This window comes from Henningerozyma blattae, chromosome 3 (genome assembly GCF_000315915.1).
Source record: "Henningerozyma blattae CBS 6284 chromosome 3, complete genome".
In the NCBI taxonomy this organism is placed as follows: Eukaryota; Fungi; Ascomycota; class Saccharomycetes; order Saccharomycetales; family Saccharomycetaceae; genus Henningerozyma; species Henningerozyma blattae.
This window is the reverse complement of record NC_020187.1, coordinates 663,281-690,426: the sequence shown is the minus strand read 5'-3', so window position 1 is coordinate 690,426 and position 27,146 is coordinate 663,281. Positions and strand designations below refer to the sequence as shown.

Here is a 27,146-nt window from a genome sequence, read left to right as displayed (position 1 = left end):
GAAATTCACGACTTAACGAAGATCTTTTTGAATGAGTTAATTTTATTACATAAAATAAATAAATTAAACTGGGGAATTTATAATATATATAGAGAGATAGTGCTAAAAAACACAAAACTAAATGAAAATAAAAAGGTTTATCTATAAAATGTGTCTTTAGAATGTCTTAATTGTTAAACTTGGATCTATGCAATGTGTTTGAGAAATCATTCATGGTTGTATTGGGATTAGAAATTGCCAATGAATAATTTGGAGGTGCAAAATTTGAAGTATTATGATTTAGATTAGATGCTGGGGGGATGTGTCCATTATTTTGCACGTTGGTATGTAAATTAAATGATGTTGGTGGACCCGATTGTTTCAACATAGCATTGGTAGGATCAGCAGGAGAATAAAATGCTGTCGTATCGACAGAACTTGAATCAAATGCAGTCATATATTGCTGTAAGGTTGATTGTGGTTTACGGAATGGATTGCTAGAGTTTCTTTTGTTAGAAAATGTTGTAGCATTGGTCGTTGAACGTATTATAGGGGAGTTTCCATCATTGTAGTTGCTATTGATAGAAACTGGAGTATTAAAAATTGGAGCAGCGTTTGTGAATTGGTTCTCGTTTGGAGTGAATTGAGGTTTGGGTGGAGTATTTTGGTATGAAGCAATAGGTGTAAATTGAAGGTTCAGAGGAGGGGTGTTTGGTTGTTGAACAAGAGGAGTAAACTGTGGGTGTGGTGGGTAGTTCTGTTGAGTTGGAGTGAACTGTTGATTAATAGGAGCAAACTGTGGATTGGATGGGGTGAATTGGCGTTGAATTGGAGTCAATTGTTGATACGTTGGATTGAAATTTTGGAAAACTGGCTGAATTTGCTGATAAGAGGGAGGAAATGGTTGGTAAGAGGGTGGTAACTGATTATTTAAAGGTTGGAATTGTTGCTTGTTTTGAGAATATTGTGAGTTGCTATTGGTCATAGGAAGGTTGTAGTTTGAAACTTGGGGAATGGTAGATGATATTTGGGTGTTTAATGATACCAGATCATCAGATTGGCCCACATGTGTATCTTCAGTGTTATCATCCATAGAATCAGTTTCTTGTCCATCTGTGGTGTCATTATTAATTTCAAGAGAATTATTTGCTTCTTCATCTGTTGAGTCATTATCTGGCATATTTGATTCTATAAGATCGTCATTACTGAAAACTGTTTGAAGTACATTATTAAATCCTCCTGGAATTATTGGAGCTTCAAACAAAGAAAAATATTCCGAAGCACCATCATCTTCTACATCAGTAATAATAGTATCTCCAATACTTTGTTCTTCATCATTTTCTTCCCCGTCAGATAATAGATATCTATTGCTGATATGTGTCAGTGCCGTTGTTAAAGAATTTAATGAAGAATTATTTGAAGTGTAACGATTAAAAATTTGACCTAACTCATTAATTGAAGCTGAATTACGTTTTGAACGATTCCCATTTGGGCTTTCACGATCAAATTCACTTTCTTTACCTCTTGAAAGTCTGTGGTCTAAAACAGCTTGAGATACTGTATTGAGCTTATTAACAATGTCTTTATTTTCTTCCAAATCTGAATTACTATTAGCATCTAAACCATTATGAACTAAGGATTTATTACTGGTGAAATGATATGAACTGGTAATATCCCCTTCGTTATCATTAATTTTAATAATATTCTCATTATGATCAATTGAATTAGTTTCAATGTTACTACTAGGAGGAGTAATTGAATTTGAAGTCATATCTGTATTAATTGAACCTCTGTCAATTGATTCTGGTGTATTACTAGTACTATCATTATTGTGCTCATTAGGAGGTGTGCTGGATATTGTTCTAGTATTAGTATTATTTTGACTGGCATTTGACTCTCCGGCTAATATTTTATTAAGAGTGGACTTAGATGAGCTATTTAACGTTTCATTATGTGTATTTCTAATATTTAAAAATGCACTAGATTTTTTTAATTTAGTATTTTCAATTCCATCGTCACTCTTTTTGTTTGTTGAATTCTTCTTATTCATATTGAATATGCTTTTTTTGCCCTCACTTGCAGCGTCTTCTTTGTTAGATATATCTAATAGTATAGATTTTGAGTTTATTATACTGTTCCTAAAGATAGTTTTCTTGCCTTCGTTTGCAGAAGCAGCTTTATTTGAAGTGTCAGGTGTAGACTTAGTATTTATTATACTATTTCTAAATATGTTTCTCTTTGTTGTAGTATTTTTTTTAGGAGCAGTATCTTGAGTATCTACTTTGGATTCCATTTCGGTTGAGGGTTCCTTCTTGGATATATTTTTAGTATCCTGACTAGTAATCCTCTTGACAATGCTTTTCAAATCTTTTTCAACGCTTTCCTTTCTTAAAGACATTTTAGAATGTTCTTTAGCCTCCTTTTTACTTTGAATTACAGAATTTTCACTTTCTGTTTTATTAATTAATGTCTCAGTATTTTCTTCAGATATATTCTTAGAAAGCAATTTGGCATTTTCATCTATAGAACTTTCTATTGACTTTTTATTACTTTCATCAGTCTTTTTCTTTAGTGATTGCTTTAGAATATTATTTTGTTTCTTATCTAATTTACCAACGTTATTATTCTCAGAAACTTCGTTATCATTTTTCTCAGTGAGTGAATTCACCTTGAGGGGTTCATTAGTAGATTTTTTAGTACTTTTCACACCTTTTATTGCAGCCGAATCTGCACCATTTAAGGGTATTTTAGAAGTAGTGCCAAGAGATAGTTTTTTATTATTTTGATTGCTTTTAGTAATAGCATTATTCTCAATACAATTGGTAGAATTTAAATTTTCTTTTGCTATTTCTTTAATTAATTTCTGAGAGGCTTCTTTAGAATCCCTTTTAAGTAGGGGTTTAGAAGGAGTGTTTTTAATATCTTTAGTTTCATCTTTTGGTTCTTTCCTTAAAGAAAATTTACTTACGGAATTTGAATTATTCTTATTTGGTGTCTTTGTTTCATCATTAATAGATTTCTTTACAGATTTCTTTACAGTTGTTTCATTGTTGTTGCTGCTTGTTTTGTGCGTGGAATTAGATGTACTTTGTTTTGTAGCTTTTGAAAATAAAAGTTTAGATTCTTTCAGAGTACTGACGTCAGTAGTTAATGATGCATTACTTTTCACAGGAATCTCGCTTTTCTTTATCGGAGTTACAATTCTTTTAGCAGCTGCTTGACTATTGTTTGATTTTATAGTTGGGATTTTGCTCGAGCTGGGTTTTCTTGTTAAAGGTTTTATCTTTGAGGGACTAGACACTGGAGTTTTCAATGATTTAACAGCTTTAATTGCTACTGGAGGTTTTACGGATAATGGGGTTTTTATTGAATTCTCAGATTTGATTGCTAATGGAGGTTTATCTCCAATAGGAGTTTTCAATGAATTTTCCGTCTTAATTTCCAATGGATCCTTGCTTCTAGTTGGTGTTCTTAATGATTTGTCATTTTTTAAGGCAGATGGAGGCTTGTGTGAAATGGGTGTTTTTAACAAAGTATCGGGTTTAATTGCTAAGGGAAGTTTATTCCCTATTGGAGTCTTTAATAAATTATCTGTTTTTATTGATAATGGAGGCTTATTAGCAATTGGAGTTTTGATCATATTCTTAGATTTAATTGCTAATGGAGGTTTATCCCCAATAGGAGTTTTCAATGAATTTTCAACATTAATTTCTAATTGAGCCTTATTTCCAGTTGATGTTTCTAACGATTTGTCATTCTTTATGGCCGGTGAAGGCTTATGTGAAGGGTGTATTTTCAGTGAAGATTCAGAATCTATTGATAAGGGAAATTTGTTCTCAGTTACTTTCTTTAGTGAACAATTAGTCTTCATTTCCGCTTGTGGATTACTAGCATTTGAAGTTTTTTGCAAATTGTTGGTCTCATCAATCGCAGAAGCATCGGTTGAATTTTTTGATTTAGTAAGCATTGGCTGTTTATCTAAAATTGGGATTTTTGTTGAACTTTCAACCTTAGAATTCAATAGAGGTTTTTTTGTAACAGGAGTTTTTGTTGTAGAGTCTAGATTTTCATTATGGGATGGAGTTGATGGCTTATCGGTGGGATTAATTAGAGTTAGTTGCTCATTAGGAATTGGGCTTAATATCATATTATCAGAGTTTGTTGCCGATTTAATACGTGTTGAATCTACAAGTAAAGAGTCATTAGTAATAATTGGAGCAGCTGGGGGATTTATTATTGTCTCTGGTGCAACTACCATAGGTTTTTTGGGTTGTTCTTCAGTTTTAGTAGTCATTGGAATTGAGTTATCCAATGAGTTGGTAATTGGTAGAGTTGTAGTTCCGGCATACTTTAAAGCTGAATTTTCTGATGTATTTTCAAAATTATCAATTAAGGAATCTTTATTGGTATTAAGCATTGGTGTGTTTAGCAAATCTTTAATTGGAGAATCAAATTTAATTGGAGGGATCCTGTTCAATACTGAATTTTTATTATTAGTACTTTTAGTAGGGGTTGATATTGTTGAAGACAAATAATGCTCATTATCTTTAAATAATTTTGGAGCAGTATTGAAATTAATAGGAGAGTCGAAGGAATTTGAGGAAATTGGAGAACTGGAAACTAGGTGAGAATTTGGAATTATATTTGAATTCATAATACCAATTGAATGGGTATCGTTTGATACAATTCTTGGAGAGCCGAAAGGTGAATGGGTTGGAGTTTCCATTGGTGTGTGCATTGGAGTCGAAATGTTTGATTTTGAAGATGTTTGACACTGTGATGGAATAGGTGGTGGTAATTGGAAAGGTGAAGGAATGCCTGATTCTGATTTTAATTGCGGATGTTCCATTGGTTGTAATTGTAATGGAACAGGTTCCAGTGTTTGAGATCGTAATGAAGTAGGTTCTAATGTTTGAGATTGTGACGAAATAGGTTCCAAAGATTGTGATGCAATAGGTTCTAATGATAAAGGTTGTGATGCATTTGGTTGTGATGTAGTATGCTCTATTGATTTTGATTGTGATACAATAGACTCCAACGGTTTTGATTGTAATGAAAAAGGCTCCAATGGGCTAGATTGCGATGGTAGAGGTTCAGATGATGTTTCCTGTTTAGATTGTGTAGTTAGTTTTGATGGTGTCATTGAATCTGCAACATTCACGTTAGAATCTTTTAATTTTGACTTCAAAAAGGAATTATTATTTAATAATTCATTTGAAGAATTGATCACATCTATGTATGTTGGTGGATTTGATGGTAAGGTAAATTTATAATCAAAGGGAGGAGGAGACTCATCTAGTTTTGTAATTGATTCATTAGAAATATCAATCACATCATCATCCAATAACAATAAAGAGCTAGTAGTAGTTGCATTATTCGAATTTATTGGAGTCAATGGGACTGCTTGTGGTGATAATAATTCTCTTTGTAAATTCTCTGGCTGATAAATATTTGATTTAAATTTCGGGGAACTAAATAGGATTGAATCATCATCATTATTGAATAAACCAGTAGGATGAGAATAGTTATTTGAAGAAGATGGATTAATCATTGAGTTTCTCTTTTTAGAAGGAGTTTGAAAAAAATGATGATTATTGTTTTCGAAATTTGAGCTTGTTCTTGATCTTAATGGCACTGCCAAATCATTTGAACCCGAATTTTCTGGAGTCGACAGAGTGTGTGATAACAATACTTCCTTGGGGAAGAAAAAATTTGATTTATGTAATAATTCTTTTTCTTCTTTTGATTTTTTCTTTGATTTAATAGAATTTGACCTTTTATTGTTTGTTAGAAGATTAGTCGATTGATCTATTTGAATATAACTTGGTAATAAAATATTTGCATGAGAACATAATTTATGTAAAACATGAATTGGAGAATCGATATTAATTTCATAATGTTTTCTTTTCCCATCAATCATCTTTGATAATCTTAAACAAATTTTTATCCAATGATTTGCCTTTATATTTGTACAAAAAGTATCAGGATGTAAAGTTTGTTTTTTCTTTAAGGAAGTGGTTGGATTTGTAGAAGTGAAAGTTGATGGAATAAACACTTGTAAATTAAAAGTTTTATTAACTAAATCATCTGAATAATCATCTTTTAGAAGATTTCCTAAATTTTTAGCCTTTACATTTGATTGATTTGATGAATTAATCTTTGGGCCATCAATTTCTGCTAATAAGAATTTCTTTGTAGGTTCTAATCTTCTAACTTTATGATCATGACAATAATATTCCATAGTTTCAGTCAAATATATTTTAACTCTATGAAGAGTGACTTTATCTATTGGATAAAAATTGAATGTAATGGGTAAAAATGCATCAAGAATTATATCCTTCGATGCAATAATTATATCGTAATGCAATTGATTTTCCCAATCTCTAATGATTTCGATGGGTTCAGTATCTTCTACTGACATATCACTTGGAGTTCTTATAATTGATACTGGATGATTACCATAAATATTTGACTTGAAAGTACCATATCTTTGAATTTCATAATGTAAGAAATATTTAACATAACCATAATCAGCCATTATAGATTCCGGATAATTAGCAGGGATAAATTGTTCAAAGGTAAATATATAATCACCTGGATTGAAAGTTGTATATTCATCAGTATCTACAGAAGATGTCGTTGTGGAGGGATTGGTAGTGGTATTTATAGGGGTATTTGTAGGTGTGGTTGTATTACTTGTTGTAGAGAATAAATTTGGGAACAACGAATTTGAAGAATTTTGAGTTACATTTTGGAAAGATAATCTTTTGGAATTTGAATTTTGATTTAATGTTGGTAAATTATCTGTTGAAAAAGCTCTTGATCTTCTAAATATACTTGAAGGAGTTAAAGTATTCTGATTTGGTGTATTAGAATTTGAATTTGAATTCGTAGCCAACGATTGGAAACTTGACACTGAAGATCTCCTAGAGATTGGTTCGGGGTTTGCATTTAAAGAATTTGACAAGGAATTACCGTATTGAGTAGGTAATGGCTTAAACAAATAATTGTCCTTTGTTTGAGGATATTTGGAATTAAAGAAGGGCCAGGTATGAGTAATTATATCATTAGCCTCATAGATTTCCAATTTCTTGGGAGGTATACCTTCTGGCCAATCAGTTCTTTGTAAACCTCTAAATGTCAAAGAGATTTTTTTCAATTTTGTTTGTTTCAATACTCTTACAATCATAGAACCTCTTAATATGGATGGACTATTTGAAGTGACAGAACTTTCACTGGAATCGAACCCTTGTAAAAAAATGTTTGGTTCTACCAACTTGAAAAATATTTGAATATTAGTTGATTGATAAGTTGGTGCTTCTGTGAATGGGATATCAAAATATTGTTTTTCTGGTGGGAAAATTGGTGACACATAATTTTGATATAATACTGGAGGAGGCGAAGTTGATTTATTGGAATTGAGCACCGGTTTTTTAGGGGTTGCACTAGGGATCGTGTTGGTATTTGGTGAATGGTTAGATAAAGAATACGATGAATGTCTTCTATTGACAATTGGTGCAATGGAAGGTATTTTGTTATAAGAAGATGGTTTAGAAGCACTAGATCTTGATCTATTCACGCCAAATGGTTGAGAAGAAGATGGATTGGAATTTGTATTGGATTGGGATTGGGATTGACCATTTAACGAGTTATTGATATTTAGCATACTACTAGACTTCGGTAGTAACGATAGCCTTTTTATCGAATTAGACCTAGAAAAGTTAGGGGTGGATGACTTTCTTAAGGAAGGCGGATTATTGAGCATGGTGTTAAGTAAGGGTCAAAGGGATCCACGAGTTAAACAGGTCTTTTATAAAAAAAAATTGATGGTTGAAGAAGAATAGTGTGTTAATGATAGACTAGCTATTAAATAATAAGGTTAATAAACAGTGTCAACGAGTCAGCATAAACATGGATTATTATGACTACAATTATCGAGTTTTAAAAAAAAAAGAATTTTTAGGTCAGGTGAAGATCTTGGGTAAACAACGGACGATCTATTTAAACAAAGCACACGGACCAGGAGAAGGGTAACAACCGCCCAGCAGATTTGAAGAGCCGAAGGAAGGAACGCGATCGCGAGGCTTTTTTCTTTTTTTCTTTTTTTTTTCTTGAGATGCCGAGCCGGCAGTCACGTGATAGAAAGAAATAACGGAGCCGCGGAAATAGAAACGGAATTAGGAACCGGATTCAAAAGAAATATCCGCGGGTGTAATGGGAAACGGCTTTCGGAAACGGCTTTCGGAAACGGGCACGGAATCGGAAGCGGGTTTCGGAAGCGGATATTTTTCCATAAATATCCAGCATTTCGCGTCGCATATTAAATTTCTACTTCAAGTTATATCATCACGTGTAATTTCCAGATTAGGATCGGCGGCATTCCATCATCAGGCGGTCATTTCCCAATGTGGTGGAGGAAAAAGCTTGCAAGCCAAATGAGGTAACCGATGAGAGATAAACGATTGACAAACTATGAATAGATTTTCGGACTCACCTAATAGAGAAATTCATATTATAATTAAATTTTCTTGACAAGATAAACTTCAATTGTTCATTAATTAATTTACTATAGGAAAAAATTAATTAAAAAAAAAAAAAAAAAAAAAACACACTAAATCATTATGAAACTAACTTGGAACAAGAAATTAGTCTCGTTTATTTCAATGACATAATGCCTAAAATTTATGGGTTATTTTTATTTATTTATTTATTTATTTATTTAATTCTATAATGTTATACAGAACCTATCCATTATTCTAACGAGCTTATATATCGAGAAAAAAACAGGGATAATAACAATACATCCTAGTATGAACTTACACTTAAGCAATGTCAAATAATCCCTCATTAATTGCTGCTCAAAAAATTTTTAATAGGTATAATGATATAATTGAAAAAGACTACGTCACTATTTATTCTCCAGTGACTACACCTGTAAAGAATAAATCATCTTCGAATGCCAAAATAAAAGTACCGCCCACTGTCAAGATAAAATCATCACCCAATGTAAATAATAATAACAATAACAATAATTATAATAAAGTAAGGCAATCACCGAAGATAACCCAGCAACCTCAAATTAAGACACATATATCGTCGACCCCTAATGTCATTGATCCTAATAGAGCAGCTTCTTTAGCTCATCAAAAATTGAAAGATTTAGATTCGTATACATGGGATAACGATTTATATTATTATAATAATTATTATATGATTAATAAACAACAATCAAATAATACAAATAATAGCAATAATTCTTTACCGAATTTGAAATTAGAATCTTCCAAGACAAATGAATCATCTACCTCTACAATAACAGCAGATATCATACCTACACACAATAAAAATAAAATTGATCGGTTAAAGAAGAAATTTTTCCATTTAAGAAATGGTAATAATTCCTTTGATAATGATTATATATTTTTAAATCAATTAAAATTTAATTCTTCGAATGAAAATATCATAGATTTATCTATGGATCCAAATAATAATAACTTGGACCCTAACGAGGTTGTAAAATTTAAAAGATCAATGAGATCGAATGATGTATTATCGAATAAATCGAAATTAAATCATAAACAAAGATTAAAACAAAAACAAAAAAATTTAGAATTACAAAGGACTTTGAAATTACAAAATCAATTAGGTACATCATTACATAAACAAAATAGAAAAAAATTACACAAGATAGAAAAAAAAAGAATTTCTTTCCAATCTAGTTCAAATAATCAAGATCGAAATAAAAACTTATATGATCTGGATTTGAATGATGATTCTGATTCTGAATCTTACTCTGATAGCGCAGATTCCTTTTCTTCAGAAGATACAATGACATCCTCAGATATGTATTATGATTCATCAAAGCAATCTCATCATCATAATCATTTGAATAATGATGGAAAGTCACTTGATTTACAATTAGATGCTCTTCTATTAGATGATCCAACAACAATCACTAGAAAAAGAGATAAGATTAAAAGAAAATTGAAAAGAACAACACATATCCATTCATTATCATATATTCATCCAACAAGAAACTCATTATCTTTTGAAAATTTAACAAATTCTCAAAATTCTAAACAAAATAATTTTAAAATTAAAAATAGAAATAATTCTTCAAATTCTTTAATTTTGAAAAATTCAAATTCAAATCAATCAACTGAAAAAAATTTAACTTCTTCAAATTTAAATTCACCAAATATAAATTCAAATATTTTTGATGATGATCAACCTTGGAAATCAAATGAAAATATTGGGTTCATAACAGAAAAGGAAAGAAAGCGTTATGAATCAATTTGGATCACAAATAGGTATTCAAAATTAAATCTTTTAGATTGGTATTCAAATGTATTATCACAAGATAATTCACAAACAAATTATACTATACCAAAGGATGGATTAATGTTAAATTTAATCGTGAAAGATATTTGGCAAAGATCCAACTTATCAAATGATATTTTAATGGAAATCTATAATCTAGTAGATACAAGAAAAGATGGAACCTTAACAAGACAATCATTCATTATTGGTATGTGGTTAATTGATCAATCATTATATGGAAAAAAATTACCGCAATATGTAGACCAATATATTTGGGATAGTGTTAACAGTTATGTTATGAACGCCTTGCAATCCACAAATTTAATTGCATATAATAAATATAAGAAAAAAATCATGAAAGATGAAATGAAAATTATTAAAAAGGAATTGAAAAGAGAAAAGGAAAGGGAAAGAGAAAAGGAGAAAGAAAAGGAAAGAGAAAGAGAGAAGGAAAAAAGACAATCTTTAATCAATTAATGCAAACATAATTTTTCTTTTTTAAAAAATATTTAAATTTATTTATTGTAACATATAGGTTAATATATTCTCAAGCTATGATAATTTATCTAACATATAATGATTTTTTTATTAGAAAAAAAAATAGTCAATTTAGAATTTCAAATTTATACTATCATTTATTCGATAGAATTAATTAATTAACTTTCTAAATTAATTTAAACAACATTTGTGTTCTAAGCATCAATACATCTTGCGAAAAAAAATTTTTTGAACCATATTCCAATTAAAACATTAAATACTATTGATAATATTATACTAAAAACTGTAATAATCTTTCCAAATATATCAGTCCAAAATAAATACCAATCAATTATCATCATTATGCTAGACGGAATTAGCATCATACGAGTAAAATGCAACTTTGGATAATGAAGCGTATAAAATCCAAATATAATATTCATACTATTAACGATTAATGAAAATGTTAAAGATTTGATATATGATTGACAATTTAATAAGATATCCTCTTTTAATCCTTCATAATGATAGTTACATGAGTAAATAGTAACATATATTCGATATATTATAGAATGCATCCCGAATAGCAAAGAACCCCAAAATGAAAATTTTGCATATTTCTCATTTGTAGGATCTATGAAATATAAAGTTTGTGTTATTGGGATATAAAACAAATCGAAATATCGTGTATCCCAAGTTATTGGTATTTTTAAAAGTAAAATAACAAAAAAGATAAAAAAATATAATCTCATGTAATGTGTTTAAAAATATTGATATATTCTTTAGTTGAAATAAATTACATTTCATAAGCAAAATACAAGTTGTTTTGATTGAAGTTAAATATGCTAATATTATACTAATTCTAAGAAGTTCTTGAAAATTCAAGAATGATAATTCTATATAGCTCCAAAGGCAATATAAAAAGTTATCAACTAATTTTTACTGTATTTTAATAGAACCAGTAATTGCCTTTCTTTTTACTTAAATTAAATATCTTTCCCTTTTAAAACAAGGGTTACTTACAAGTTTTATCATTGGACCTCTATCTCCAAAAGAAAATGAAAATAAACTTTTCAGAAAAAATTATATACTCCTTAAGACATTAAATGGATTAAAATTTAAAATATCTTTGGCAAATTTATAATATTAGATTATCTTAACAAGATCTTACGAAATTATACTAAGCTGCTTAAGACTACTAACCTTTTTTTTTATAATTTTATTTATATATATTTCGGGATATTCTATTGGCGGCTATATGGCCTTTTTTAAAAATTAGGGATACAAGAAAAAAATAAAACTCTTTATCCGAAATTATGGCGTCTACTTTGTAAATTTTATAAAAAAAAGTGGCATGAAATCTCAATATTTTATATTGCAAATCCTCTAGAGTCGGATTATATTTTAAAGATTTTTCAATTTTATATTTATATTTTTTTAAAGAAAATAGTATTTACATTGCAGAATTTAAATATCAAAATTAAGGATATGAACCTATCGAGACTTTAAGATTTCTTCCTCTTCTAGCATTACTGTTTTAGCAAATGATAAATATATAGTACAATGACAACAACTTCAAAACTAGTATGAAATGGAATTTTAGATATGTATAGAGTGATTATCTCACCAAAATAAAATAAATCCTGTACCAAACTGAAAAGTAATACGTATGTAGGATTATATCACTAAGTTGATAAGAAGTATCAGATTATTTAAAACGTATTGTCTCACTATGAGATCTCACGCTCTTACGATTTTCAACCGTTCCATTAACATATTAACGCGTCAAAGAGTTAAAGTCGAAAAATCCCCTTTTTCAGAATTTTCAATATGTCTCGGCTGATAGATAGAACAAATATGTGTAATTCTAGCAAGCTTTTTTTTCGATTATTAGACATTTGATTCCCCGTTTCTTCGTCTTTTCTACCTTTGACCAAATAGGAGAGTGTTTCTCAGAATCCCTCATAGAAGGACCCGGCTCGGATGTTTGAATTACCTCTGCGCTGCTTTCAGAATGGCGTTTCATTGTGATTTGAATTCGTATATCGATATTTTATTTTGGTTTGTTTATTGTTTTGATTTTTTGATTTATTTGTTATGCATCATTTCTGATTGATTCAATTTCTATTTGTTCTATTCTTACACTTACTTCAGATTTTAGAAGATATCTTTCTGCAATATTTACTAGGCCACAAATTCTGGGCTAATTATTCAGTGGTGATTGATTACCTACTACAGACTAAGTTGCTAAATATTCTTAAATTTATCGATTTGTGTTTTTATTAAATATTTACAATACAATATTTCTTTTTTTTTATTTTTATTTTTTTGTTAATGATTTTTGGATTAACATCAAAATTTCAATATTATTGTTTACTTTAATTAAAATATCTATTGATACACAGGTTGCTAATATCATATATTTTGCAGTAGAATATTGGCACTATTGAATGTATAAATCATTTAATAATTTAAAACAAATTATTCATACCATTCTAAAGAATTTTTCAATAAAGCAACAGTCGTCATTGTAAACTTTGTGAGTGTGGTACATATAATTGAATTTCAAAAGAGAATAGTATCAGCACATTAACTAAAAGGTACCAAAATATATATTTATTCATAATTTTATTTGTTTGTTAAAATATATTATTATCATATCGCTGTATTCTCAAAATTATAATTGTAATATAAACCAAATCATTTTTTTTTAAAAAGATAAGTGTAATAATAAATATGTTTAAAGTGATCAATGCCCTTAAGGGCTCTAGAAATTCAAATGGTATGTCACAACCAGAAAAAACTAAGTTCGTTTTAGAACAAGCAGCCGATTTCGAAGTTGCATTAAAAGCAATGGATTACGTTTTAGATGACAGGGCCAAAGAAGGATTAGCTCTGCTAGAAGAGAGCGCTGGTGGAGAAAATGAAAAGACAATTCATACTCTGGCAAAAGGTGTTATCGAATTTTTAGAAGCAATTTTAGGTTTTGAAGCTGCTGAAATGAAGAAAGCTTCTAGTACTTTAGCTCATGCTGAAGAATTATCCTTAAAGAGTAGAGCTAACGCTCAGAAATTAGGCATTCGTAGTAGTTCCTTCTATCCGCCAGGAACAGTTTATGCTGTCACTTATACCGAATCATGTTTATTACATGCTTTATTGATGTTATTTAGTGAAAGTATGATGGAAGCAGCAAAAGCTTTATTAAAATTAAGAAAGGCTTATCATATGCTAGTTGAAATTTTTCAAGCAATCAAGAAAGTTGAACAAAATAAGAAGAATAATAACAATCTATATAAAAATGAAATCACAGATTCTCAAGCTAGCTTTATTTCATTAGGTTCAACTTTTACTTCAATTGATATTCCATATAAATTAACTCCGGAAGAACAAGAAGATAAAAACCTTTTGCAATATGCTGAAAAAGTTCAAAGAATGAGAATGAAAAGATTAACAGGTGCTCATATTGGAAATTCGCCTGCTATTAATAGATTAAGAACCGATCTGGGCTTAAATGCAATGAAAGATTTGCCAGAAAATGAAACTACTGATTTCGCCCCATTATCTGACGAATTAGATTTAACTCAGGCGACAATTGATGAGTTTATTAATTCAGGTGTAAATTTATGTTATGGTATTTTACAAGTTGTATTATCATTAATTCCACCTGCTATTGGTACAGTTTTGTCTATAGTTGGTTTTAAAGGTACTCGTGAAGAAGGTTTAAGATTAATTTGGAAATCAACTAAACATAGAAATATTCATGGTTGTATAGGTTTATTAGGGTTAATGTTTTATTACGATGGCCCATTCCAATTCACAGATGCAGATTTTGATATTCCAGCAGCTATTAAACCGAAGAAAAGCATTAACAATCTAAACTCACATAGCACTAGCAATGGTAATACTGCTACCACTGAAAAATTAAGTAGAACCCCATCACAAAGAAGTACGACTGCTTCACTAAGTACTGCACAATCAGGCACAGTTCCATCAGGTGCTCGTAGTAGATCCTCCACTATGAGAAGTAATGCAGTAATATCAGTTGATGATATGGATGGTCCAACTCTATTACACCCAGGTAAAATGTTGGATAATGCATTACTACAAGCAAGAGCCTTATTTCCAAATAGTGCGTTATGGATATTAAATGAAGCTACTATGCTAAGTGGTAAAGGCCGTTTACAAGAAGCGGTTGATTTGTTAGAATCAATTGATGTAGAAAAAATTGAAATGAGACAAGTTAAATCAAGATTAATCTTTGATCGTGCAATTACGTTGGTTCACTTACACCAATACGATAAAGCAGCTAAGGACTTGATTTATTTGATAGATATAAGTGATTGGTCTCATGCTCTTTACAGATATTTTGCTGGATGTTGTTATTTAGAAAATTATAGAATGAGTCAATTAGGACTTGAAACTAAAGAAACTCCAGAATTTTATAAGCAAAAGGCCACAGAATTAATCTTTTCAGCTCCAGACTTATTGGGTAAAAAGACATTCAAATCTAAGAATTTGCCATTGGATAGATTTATGTTAAGAAAAGTAGAATCATTCAAAGCCATCCAAAAGAAATATGGGTTTGAAGATCCATTGGATGCAATTGCAACCTCCCCTGTACATGAATTATCATATTTCTATAATGGTTACAACAGAATGGATAGTGGTAACTTGAAATTAGCACAAAATTTGTTAACAAATTATCACAACCCTGCAGTTGATAAGCTAAATGTTGATCAAGAATTAATCAGAAATTTCTTGATTTGTTTAACATTCAGAAGATTAGGGGAAGTAGAAAAGGGATGTCAAATATTGGATGAAAAAGTCCTCCCAGCCTTTTTCTCATTAGAAAATGGTCAAGTCAAGTATGTGAAGAAAACAGATGACCCATGGTTGTATCCAGCTGCATTATATGAAAGAGCATTATTCACATGGAAATTAAAAATATGAGTGGGTTACATGAGGCTAAAGAATGGTTAACTAGAGCTCAAAATTATGCTGGTGACTATGAATTAAGTACGCGTATTGGTATGAAGATTAAGGCTGCTACCGATAGAGTCGATCATGCATTATAATATAGAGTTTTTTAATTTTATTTCCTCAATATTTATTTTCTCATTATTATGCTTTTTGATTTCTTTGTATTTATTATATATATATATATATTTTTTTCTATAGATATGAATGAATGAATGATATTATCAAATTACTTTAATGTTATTATTAATCGACGATGATATCCTTTGGAGATAACAATGGAACGATAAAGTTAAGATTAAATAATTTCCAATGTTAAATAATTACTAGTTTTTAATAAAGTGTTTAATTAGTGATTATTTGATTAATAAAATAGACTTTAGATAGACTCGTTAAGGGTTCTTGCTTCTATCTTTTTTTATTTTCAGATTTTTGTTTTTAAAGTTAGCTCGGTGATATTCTCAATTCGGAAAAGCATTTATGAATTCCTTGCTAATAAGGACAATGTGAGTTTCGTAGTGTATAATGTAGAATGGTCATTAAATATTTGAAATATCGAAAAAAAATGTCATAAATTATAAGTCTTAGAAAAATAAAACAAGGAATAGCAAATTTGTTACTTCTTATAGTAATATATTTTAATATAATAGTGTGGATGCTTTAATTTATTGATAAATTTAAAATTGAATATGACAGCTATTGAATACAATCAAGATAATGCAACTCTTGTTTTTGAAGAAAGTGAAGATGAAACAGATTTAATACTGAACACTTTTGAAGTAACTAATTTGAGTACAATGAAAAAGGATCCTATAGATGCTACTGGTACTAACGGAAGCAGATCCTTTAACAGAGACATTGCAGAAATCCCACTTGCAAATAGTGACCATACAATACCGAAGAATAATAATGCATTAAGAAATAACAGCAATCAAAGTAATTTAAGCACTTTAAGCGGGAAAAGTTCTAACAATCCATTTAGAATAAAGTTAGAATTACAACAGCCTACTCCCTTTACACCCGATAATCTAGCAGAGGAACAAGAAGAACCAGATTCGGATTTTGAAATTGACGAGGATGAATTATTTAGTGATGATGATGACATATTTATCAATAATTTGGACCAAAGTTTTAATGATTTAAATATTTCTACCTCATTAAATGATAATAAGATAATTAATGAAGGTGGCGTGCCAAACTTGAAATACGATTGTTTAACAACAAATGAACTTTATGATAGAATGTTACTTAGGGTTGAAAAGATAAAACCAATCTTGGACATCTCAAAAGATGACATTATTCTTTTAATGCAACGTTATAATTGGAATGAAGAGAAATTATTAGAATCTTGGGCAGACCAAAGAGAACACATCATCGAAGATGTAGGTTTAAGTTCCAATAATGATGGAACAAATAAATTCAAAAATAATAACCCATTTAGAGATAATAGCCTTCAATCTAGGGAAAATTACCTTTGTCCAATATGTTATGAAGAAAAAGATTGTACCACTTTCAAATTGGAATGTAATCATGAATTTTGCACTGATTGCTATCAGCGCTATATTAAAAATAAATTAAGTGACGGGAACATCATCACTTGTATGAGCTGTTCATTAGCTTTAAAAAATAATGATATTGATATCATAATGGGTAATAATGATTCAAGTAATATTCTCATGAATTCTTCAATTAAAAGTTTTATTCAAAAAAATAACAAAGCATTTAAATGGTGTCCATACACTGATTGTCAATGTATCATTCATTTTAAAGATACTTTATATCTATCAGAATTTAAACGTTTACATTGTTCGCCATTTGTTACGTGTAAAAATTCTCATAAATTTTGCTTCTCATGTGGTTTTGAATCTCATTCCCCTGCTGATTGTGATATTACGAATGCTTGGGTTAAGAAAACACGAAATGAAAGTGATTATTTAAATTGGGTTTTATCAAATACAAAAGAATGTCCTAAATGTAATGTCAATATTGAGAAAAATGGTGGCTGTAATCATATGAAATGTTCAAGTTGCAAATATGAATTTTGTTGGATTTGTGATGGGCCATGGGCTCCACATGGGACATCATATTATGAATGCACTCAATATAAAAATGAAAAAGATAAAGATAAAGATTCAAATTCATCAAATGATGATAAAAAATTGAAAAAATTCACATTTTATTATAGAATCTTTAATGAGCATGAAATGTCAGCAAAATTAGATTGGAAATTAGGGCAAACAGTAAGTCAAAACGTTTATCAATTACAAGAAAAATTAGGCCTTTCGTGGATTGAAGGTCAATTTTTAACTGATAGTTTGAAAGTTTTAAATGAAGGCCGTACGGCTTTGAAATGGTCCTTTGCAGTGGCATATTATTCAGACCAATCACACAATTTAACAAAGATTTTTATGGATAATCAAGCTTTATTATCGCATGCAGTTGAGTCTTTATCTGAAATGTTAACAGAAAAAAATCCAAAAATTTTAATGGAAAAGAAGAATGAGTTTTTTAATAAAACTGGGTATGTGGAGAATAGAAAGCATGCGTTATTAGAATGTGGTAGAGATTTATTGTGTAAAGGTATTTGTAAGCCAAAATAGCTTTTCCTAAATACCTGTCTATTTGATTTATGTTCATCTTTCCTGATAACATATTTTAATGTATTTTGAAAATAAGAATATCCAACTTCATTATTATTCTTTAACCCATTATCTAATGGTGGTATTGCTTATGTTTTTTTAATGAATAAATTTTTTTCTATACTTTTTTTTTGTAGTTTTGGTCCTCAATTATATATGCTCTTTCTATTTTGGGTTTTAAATAGGTTTTCTACTTTATATTATATTTGCATTTTGTTTTTTCACTTTAGACAAGCATCATTTCATTCTTTAAATATACTAAAGCTAATATTTTAATGAGCGATTAGAAGTAGATTTTAATTTTAGAATATTTATATAATTGGTAAAGAAAACTATTCCATCTTTAGATGAAGGAACACAATATACGAATTAAATAGTTTTAAAATATATATATATTTACAGTATTGAAAACTTGACGGAATTTGATATCCTAGAATGTTATTTTTCTTTTAATACAGCATCATAGTAATACAGTTTAATTATATGATTATCAGCTTATTGTTGGTTACTTGATGATATGTTTGTTAATTTATTTGTTCTTATAATAATGAAACTTCACAATTTAAAATGTCAATTAAAGTTTCTAATTCTAGTCTAGCTCTTGCATTTTTAATCCAATCATCACAAAGGATATGAGGCCAGCCATTCAATGAAACTACTGTTTCCAAAGCCTTGTCAATTTTAGATAATTTCAAATTTTCTTTAACATTGGAATAAATACTGTCTGGATCAATACCTTCTGGAGTTATACCATTTTTAGTTATTAGCAAAGTTGAAAAAACCTTTGCAGTTAAATGTCCTAAGAATCCTGGGTTTGGTGGTAATAATGATGCAGTTTTGAAATCAGATTCCAATAATAGCCATCTATTATATAATTGTTCATTAGATAATATTGGTTGGTTTTTAGATTTCAAATTCATTAATTCGGACAAGGTAACATCTAATAGAGGGTATTGAGATTTATCTTTCATTGATTTACACCTACAAATCTTATCCTTAGTAACACAACATTTGCAACTAACTGTAGAATCTTTTGGTAGCATTCTCTTTAGGAAAATTATCTTTTCAATTAAAGAATTTACTTTCTCTAATTGAATTTCATTATTAGAATCTAAGCTTTCGCTATGCTGTAAAAATAATTTAAATTGCGCTAGAGTTGTAGATAATTGTCTAATAATTTCATTTTTCATTAATAAATTGTTAATATCTTGAACATTTTTAGCTAAATCGCCAACAGTTGAGTCTAGTTCTTCTAAATAAGCCAGTCTACCATTTCTTTCTTTATCTAAAGTTTGTTTAATTATATTGGTAAATTCTTTTAGTTGAGTAATTGAAACCAAAGTAACTTCATTATCTTGTTGAGCTTTTAATAACTTCGCATTTTCCTCTAGGTTTTTTTTCAAATCTTTTTCAAATTTTTCTGTCAAATTTGCTTTCATATCATCAAATTCCTTTTGAAATTTCTTTAAAACTTTCTTTGATTTTTTTTTCAATTTATTATCATATTCTTCATCGAAGCCCTTAATAGCTTCACCAACTTTAGCTTCAATAATTTCTTTATGTAATTGGTTTGCCTTAGAGTTAAAAGAATGAACACATTGATCTAAAGTATCGTGGCATTTAATTACTTCTTCTAATTGAGTTTCAGTTAATAAAAGTTCATTAGAATTAATTTTTTCGAAGAATCCATTAATTGAATCAATGACTTCTTCAAAAGAGGGATTTAATGAAATGGCAAAGGCATTTAAAGCAACAGGTTTCAATATTAAAGCTTGTTTAACTTCATCCTTTCTTGCTTCTTTTTTCCTTGGTAGAAATTTACCTATTTTGGAAGTTGTTTTATCAATATCCTTATTCAACAAAGTACTATATAAGGAATTAAGTTGGTCACTAGATTTTTCAATGTATTCGCCCATGGTGCCAAACCAATAAGAATCCATTAATTCTGAACCAAGAGGTACATTTTGAATAAATAAGTTTTCAATCTTTTCATTATAAGCTGAACCAATAACACCGGCAGTATAAAACAAAGATACGCCAAAAGTTGTTTTAAAAAGAATTGATCTTAAGGTATGTGTTTTAGCGGAGTTAACGTTTGTCGATGCTAATCTTCTAAAAGTAGGTCTTAAAAAACTTCTTATGGGCATTATAGATAATTATTTCTTTACAATACAGTCTTGGAATGATAATAATACTTTCAAATGAAACTTTATGTACCTTGTTTGTCTGTTGCTATTTTTTTTTTCTTTTTGTTGTTCACCCTTAATTTTGAAGTTCGTTGTATGTATATTTCAGCTTTAAAAAACACAGAAAAAGGGTAAATTACAATAAAATACAAAAATTTCACTGGAAATAAAAGATGAGTACTCTTAACTCTTGTATTTCTTGATATTTTACCAGATGTATAATACTATGTTCTTTTATTCATTTATTGTTATAGTTTTTGTTTGTAAATGTAGTAACTAATGTTCCATTTGCTAGTAATTTTGCGATCTCGTTCTATCTGTGGCGAAGTCCTAGAAATTTGAGTTTTGATTCTGAAAATGAAGTTTAACTTTATTTGGTTGCTATTACTGAACCGTATTAAATTTAAAGATTAATAAGTTAAAAAATAAAAAATAAAAAAAAAGAAAATAAGAAAATAAATAATCAACAGAAATAGTACAACTCTGATAAAACAATTCTGATATTAATCGATAAAATAGAGATAAATATCATTATTTGAAATCAAGCTTCTCAATATAGTCATATAAATAGCACAAATAAAATGTTACAATTTAAATTGGTCCTTTTAGGTGATTCATCTGTTGGTAAATCCTCCATTGTTAATCGTTTCGTCAAAGATTCGTTTGATGAATTACGTGAGAGTACAATCGGTGCTGCTTTTCTATCTCAAACGATTACTTTAAAAAATAAAACAGTCATTAAATTTGAAATTTGGGATACTGCTGGTCAAGAACGTTATAAATCACTGGCCCCTATGTATTATAGAAATGCAAATGCTGCATTAGTTGTTTATGATATAACGGAAAATGATTCTTTGATGAAAGCTCAGAGTTGGGTTGATGAATTGAAAAGTAAAGTTGGTGATGAAAATTTAGTGATTTGTCTTGTTGGTAATAAAATTGATTTATGCGATGAAGATGAAAGTAAGAGGGTTGTTTTGACAAAAGATGCCAAAGATTATGCTGATGAACAAAATTTAATGTTTTATGAGGTTAGTGCTAAATCAGGTGAGAATGTGAAGGAAGTCTTTCAAGTTATTGGAGAAAAATTATACGAGGATAAGATATTACAAGATAAGGCAAATACAGAAAGTCAATCAAACTCTGGATTAAATTCTTCTAATAATGGTGGTTCTAATAATGATAATAATATCAATCTAAACAATAGGCCATCGACTAACAATCAATCATCTTCCTGTTGTTAAGTTCATAATTTTTGTAAACAAACAAGTTTGAACTTGAGCATTGCAAAGATTTTTTGTCTGTATTACATATTTATTTTCTCTGCATTTTCATCACTTCTCTATTCTATTTTTCCCATTTTTATCATACCTTTCAATTTTTTCTAACTTAAACTAAATCAAATAACAACTACTTTAATACTATGAAAACTCTTATATTCAAATCTTTGTATTTTTTTTTTTATGTTTTACTTTCGATTTCATTTTACCACTCTACTATACGAAGCAAATACAAATACATACTTGCTTAGTTCAAATATGTTTTTTTTTATTTTTATTTTAGTTCTTTTAGCCTATTAAGCATAATCGCATGCGTAAATATTTTTTTTTTTGCAATGTCATAAAGAGAGTTTGAGAATGTTATTTTTATTCACACATGTGTGAATAAAAATAACATAAAATAATAAAAGTAATAATAATAGTATATAAAATTTAAATAGAAAAAAAGATAAGGTAAAAAAAGGTAAAAATAAATATGCAAAGTTTAAAAATTGCAAATAATGCATTTATTTTAAGTTCTTGGTAATGATCTCGGCAGCTTTTTCAACAGCATCTTTAGAGCCTCTTATGTAAATAACGTCATTAATATCGTCATTCTTTCTAGGAACGTGGATAATTGTATATGTAGAATCTTTAATCTTTCTAACACCAGAGCCACCAGCACCAACAACTTTGTTAAAGTTTCTAGAGTTTGAAGCCCATAAATAACCCACAGTTGTAGCTTCTTTAGCTAACTCAATTCTATCTTCGATTAATTTAATAGCTTTATTTAAATTTTCTTCCTTCTTAGCTTCTGAATCAACATTTTTCTTTGGTTCAACGTCATCAGCATCTAAATAACTTAAATCAATATTTTCGTAATTTAATCTCCAAGTGATTGGTTCATTATCATCCATAGAAGAGTTGTCATATTGTTCTAAAGTTAATTTAGTAGTATTCGATTCCTGAGTAGGTTCACCACGAGCAGTTTCTGGGATAACAATCTTTTTACGGTTAATTTGATTAGCTCTTCTATTAGTATTTCCATGTCTAACAAAAACAGAGAATTCAGATCTTAATTTTTGCATAAAAGAACCTCTTTCAGAAACAAATTCATGGTATTCAGCAGGAACTTGGATTTCGCGATCAAAAGAGTCTCTAATAATTTCAGATAATATTTTCTTTTCTGCTTTAGCAATGTTTTCAGATAACCCAATAATTTTAACTTTACCTTGAGTATCATTTTTATCTGGAATATCAATAGTGACATTAAATTCAGTTTCCAGGTTGTTACGAGTAATCCCACCTGGACCCACTAAGGCACCGAATCTATCAGAAGGAATATCGATTTCCTTTGTAATACTGTTGTCGACATCTTGGCACACCTTTTTAATAGATTCCTTAATACTATTTACAAATTTTTCAGGACCTTCAATAGTAATGGTGGAAGAATCTGAATCACTATTTGGAATATCCACATTTTTCCTTTTGATCTCATCACCGCCAGCTTTTTGAAGCATTGCTTTCAAAGTAGAAGCGTTTGGACCTACGATATGTCTGTAATATTTACGGTCCAAATCCAAAGTTTCAGCGATGAAATCACCATTTTCATTGATATAATCTTGAATTTCTTTGGAAGCATCCTTAATGGCTTGTCTTGACCCAGTAATTTCTAATTCCACGAAGCCTGCTTCTTTAGCTTTTTCATTATTAGCCTTTTGTAAGAAATTTAATTGAACACCATGCTCTGCTCTAATATCATTAATATGATCACCATTTTTACCAATCAATAAAGCGACTTGAGCAACAGGGACATTGACAATGGTTTGATGACCATTTTCCATTTCAAAATCTAATAAAGCTTTTAATTCTTCATAAGCCTTTGTTACACCACGAGTTGGACCTCTAATGATAACCAAAGTTTCACCATTCTTAGGGAAAAAGATATTGACATTATATTTATCTTGCAAACGATTACGGTAACTAAAATCTTTACCACTCAAACTACGTAAATATTTGGTTGGGACTATTAATTCTTTTGTGATAATGTTAGCCCATTTTTTAGCTTCGGCAATGATATAAATCTTAGCACGATTGATATTATATTCAAGACCAGTTAAATTGACAGTTGCATTAGAGTCATGATCTTGAACATCAATATGACAATTGAATTTTTCAGACAAGTTTTGTAAATTGGATCCTTTATTACCAATCAATCTTGCAACTGAATTGGAAGGAATTTCAAAAGATAGAGTTGACTTGATAGAAGGATTCTCAATGATGGACTTCAAAGCAGCAGAAACAAGTTTGACAGCTTTTTCGTTACCTCTCAAATAAACTTCATTTTCAACAGGTTTATTTAATTTAATTTGAATATTATTACCTTCGATGGAATTAACTTCATCTAGAATTAAATTATAAGTAACAGAATCCTTTGACAAATAAGTAGATTGAAGATCGGAAGATAATTCGAAAGTTTCAATAGTTAATGCTTCTTGTTTTTTTCTTAATGGGTCTAAAATAGAATTAATGTTCATTAATGAAGATTGAATTTCATCAGCTGAAGGTTTGAAATCTTCGGTGGAAGAGACTGCGAATAGAATGATATGATCATCTGTTGGGTAGTAATCACCCAATTGAATGAAACCTACAACATCTGAGGATGCAGAAAGAGATCTTTTAATATCTTTATGGAATAAATCATAATCCAAATCATCAATAGTCAAAGTGTCCAATGGTGTGATTGAGTTGACCAATGAAATCAAATCCTTACGAGCACCTTTGATTTCATTAATGAATTCAGTCTTAGCTGAAATGTTAATTACAACATCTTTGGAGGTTAAGAGAGTAGTTGGCTTTGGTAATGAAACTTTAACATTTGGGAAATCCAATTTGATTTGATTCAAAAGAGTAGTATCATCCTTAGATAAATATAGAACCAAATTTTTAGCGTGGTTTAGGTTTTTGCCATGAGATTTGGAGATATCTAGAGAATCAACAGAGAATTCTTTAGAAGAAGTTCTTGCAAAAGTGATAGCTTCCTTGATTTTATTGGCAGGACCTGTGAAAGTGGCGACACCGGTTTCATCGTTTAATTCAACAGAAATATTGAATTGAGATTTGATTTGGGCAGGGTCGATCAAGATTTGGAACTTTGCAGGGATCTTGATAGATTCTTGTTTGATATCGGTGGATAACGAGGCTAAGTAGGTTAAGATTTGAGACTTGACTACCTTAACATCATCACGTATACCTGAGACAACGATTTGAGAATCAGTTAAGGTTACAGAGACATCATTTGAAACAAACTGTTCAACAGAAATAAATGGAAGGATATTTGAATCATCGACATTAATTTTCAAAACTGCATTTTTAATATCCTCCTTGACAATTTGCATAATTCTCAATTTTGCCAAATTAACAGATTCGATATCACCAAAAACAGTGACGTTAGTAGTGGTATCTGATAATTCCTCATCATAAGAATCTTTATTGACCTCTTTGGCAATGTTGATTTTGGTATCGGTAGAATCTGAAATTTCACGGATAGTCTTACCACCAGCACCAATGATCAATCTTGTACAATTTGACGGAATAGTGAAAGTTTGTTCGACTGGTTTGGTCAATTTCTTGACCAAATCTCTTCTAGCAGAGATAACATCGGCACGTTTACCAGAGATTAAGAAAGTACGAGAGTTCTTAGATAAAGTAGATTCGATAGAAACATTGTTGTTTGATTGTTTAACATTTTGAATAATCTTAGAATATTCTTGTTTGGTGATTGACAATTGAGATTGTAAATCAATGGTGAAGATTTCTTGAATATTCTTCGAAGCCACAGGGGTATTAGCAGTTACAGTACTAGAGCCAGAAAGGGAAGAAGCATTAGTGGAAGAGATAGATGGCAAAGAAGACAAAGAGGTTGTAGGAGTAGTGATTGGCGCAGGTTTCTTCATGTTTGGTCCCCATTCTACTCTGTTAGATTTGAAAGTGGAGCTTAGTTTAGGTAAATCATTCAACGAAGGCAATGGTTTTTGTTGTTTAACAGATGGTGGATCAATAGTTGGTTGAGTTGGAGTAGGGTGATCTTTCAAACCCAAGATTTCATCTGGATCGATATCCAAGGAGAAATCGAACTCGTTTTCTTGATTAAAAGACATGGGAAGGGCAATGGAGAACCAGTAAACGTGGGAAGTAAGCAGCGAGCAGAGAGTAAAAGTGGTATACCAAACGAAAAGAAGAGGGCAGGCAGGCGTATGTGTCGGTGTAATTTAAAATACTCTTGAATTAACTTGAATTTGAGATATATAGATATTAAATATAAGATATGGTATGGTGAAAGAATATTGGAATGGATAATACACGAATATTCTTCCAGTAGCAAAAAGAGCGAATGAAAATTGGTGGAAATAGAAATTGCCACGGATGCGGAAACGCCACGCGAGAAAAAAAAAAAAAAAAAAAGCTGATACGCGAAGTCACGAGGAGCAATGAAAGACTAAGTATTTCAGATATGTCAAGCCTAATTGAATCTATTTTAAGAATGGAAGTTTAAATCTAGTAAACAGGTAATCAGTTTATCGAGTCGTTTTAAATAAGATTTCAAGATAAGAATGTCAATAAGAGTTGAATTAATCGGGTATATTTATCAAAAAAAATATATGGTAGATTTGATAATAGAATGGGACATTCTCTTGATTATGAATGATATGTACCATATATGTTAATTCTCGTGAACTTGGACAGTATGTTATTCATAGAACAAAACTAATATGCAAATAAGCTAAACGGTATTTAATATATACATCTTGTACAGCCACTAAATTTTTCAAATTCTTATATGGTAGATTTATTTTTAACAGACTCGAGAATTTGTTCGTTCAGGAAAAAACCTTTAGTAGTAAAAAGCATCTTACGGATCTATAGTATCGATCATTCAATATTCCAAGATTCAATTTGTCTAATGGCATTACATGGTATTATCTCCACCATCTCATACAATTGTACATTACAAAATCTTTAGCATGTAGACACAAACTAGAGTTTATTTGATATCTTTTCTATCAATACTTAAACAACAATATCTTGAGCGTTACGCCGTTGAATGTACTTCTAAGGGGCACTCGTACAGAGTCTGAATTATAATGAAGAAAAAAATTGTTACTTGATATAATACCTCTTTTAACGGTTGAGTTGGTGGTACTCTTGAATTCTTATAAGAAGTAATCTAATTCATGGGAGGGTAAATCAGTATTATCGATCCTTTTATATATTCATTATGTTAGGTCTTGACACTAATACTACAGCTT

The 27,146-nt window shown here is 29.8% G+C and overlaps 8 protein-coding genes across 8 annotated transcripts; 4 read left to right on the top strand and 4 right to left on the bottom strand.

Moving 5' to 3' along the window:
• Positions 1-166: 166 nt before the first annotated feature.
• Positions 167-7,744, bottom strand: ALY2 (Aly2p; the record flags this gene model as incomplete). Its single annotated transcript, XM_004179562.1, has 1 exon — positions 167-7,744. The coding sequence occupies one exon, from the start codon at positions 7,742-7,744 to the stop codon at positions 167-169; it is 7,578 nt and encodes a 2,525-aa protein (XP_004179610.1).
• A 1,064-nt stretch (positions 7,745-8,808) lies between these two features.
• Positions 8,809-10,776, top strand: TBLA0C02840 (uncharacterized protein; the record flags this gene model as incomplete). The annotated part of the gene is made up of 1 exon (XM_004179561.1): positions 8,809-10,776. One exon carries the CDS (start codon positions 8,809-8,811, stop codon positions 10,774-10,776), a length of 1,968 nt encoding a protein of 655 aa, XP_004179609.1.
• A 215-nt stretch (positions 10,777-10,991) lies between these two features.
• TBLA0C02830 (uncharacterized protein) lies at positions 10,992-11,528 on the bottom strand (the record flags this gene model as incomplete). The annotated part of the gene is made up of 1 exon (XM_004179560.1): positions 10,992-11,528. One exon carries the CDS (start codon positions 11,526-11,528, stop codon positions 10,992-10,994), a length of 537 nt encoding a protein of 178 aa, XP_004179608.1.
• A 1,984-nt stretch (positions 11,529-13,512) lies between these two features.
• On the top strand, positions 13,513-15,726 carry TBLA0C02820 (uncharacterized protein; the record flags this gene model as incomplete). Its single annotated transcript, XM_004179559.1, has 1 exon — positions 13,513-15,726. One exon carries the CDS (start codon positions 13,513-13,515, stop codon positions 15,724-15,726), a length of 2,214 nt encoding a protein of 737 aa, XP_004179607.1.
• Positions 15,727-16,550: 824 nt separating this feature from the next.
• Positions 16,551-18,353, top strand: HEL1 (E3 ubiquitin-protein ligase HEL1; the record flags this gene model as incomplete). The annotated part of the gene is made up of 1 exon (XM_004179558.1): positions 16,551-18,353. The coding sequence occupies one exon, from the start codon at positions 16,551-16,553 to the stop codon at positions 18,351-18,353; it is 1,803 nt and encodes a 600-aa protein (XP_004179606.1).
• Positions 18,354-18,931: 578 nt separating this feature from the next.
• On the bottom strand, positions 18,932-20,539 carry MIC60 (Mic60p; the record flags this gene model as incomplete). Its single annotated transcript, XM_004179557.1, has 1 exon — positions 18,932-20,539. One exon carries the CDS (start codon positions 20,537-20,539, stop codon positions 18,932-18,934), a length of 1,608 nt encoding a protein of 535 aa, XP_004179605.1.
• Positions 20,540-21,159: 620 nt separating this feature from the next.
• Positions 21,160-21,822, top strand: YPT52 (Rab family GTPase YPT52; the record flags this gene model as incomplete). The annotated part of the gene is made up of 1 exon (XM_004179556.1): positions 21,160-21,822. The coding sequence occupies one exon, from the start codon at positions 21,160-21,162 to the stop codon at positions 21,820-21,822; it is 663 nt and encodes a 220-aa protein (XP_004179604.1).
• Positions 21,823-22,364: 542 nt separating this feature from the next.
• SCP160 (Scp160p) lies at positions 22,365-25,997 on the bottom strand (the record flags this gene model as incomplete). Its single annotated transcript, XM_004179555.1, has 1 exon — positions 22,365-25,997. One exon carries the CDS (start codon positions 25,995-25,997, stop codon positions 22,365-22,367), a length of 3,633 nt encoding a protein of 1,210 aa, XP_004179603.1.
• Between the last annotated feature and the right edge of the window lie 1,149 nt (positions 25,998-27,146).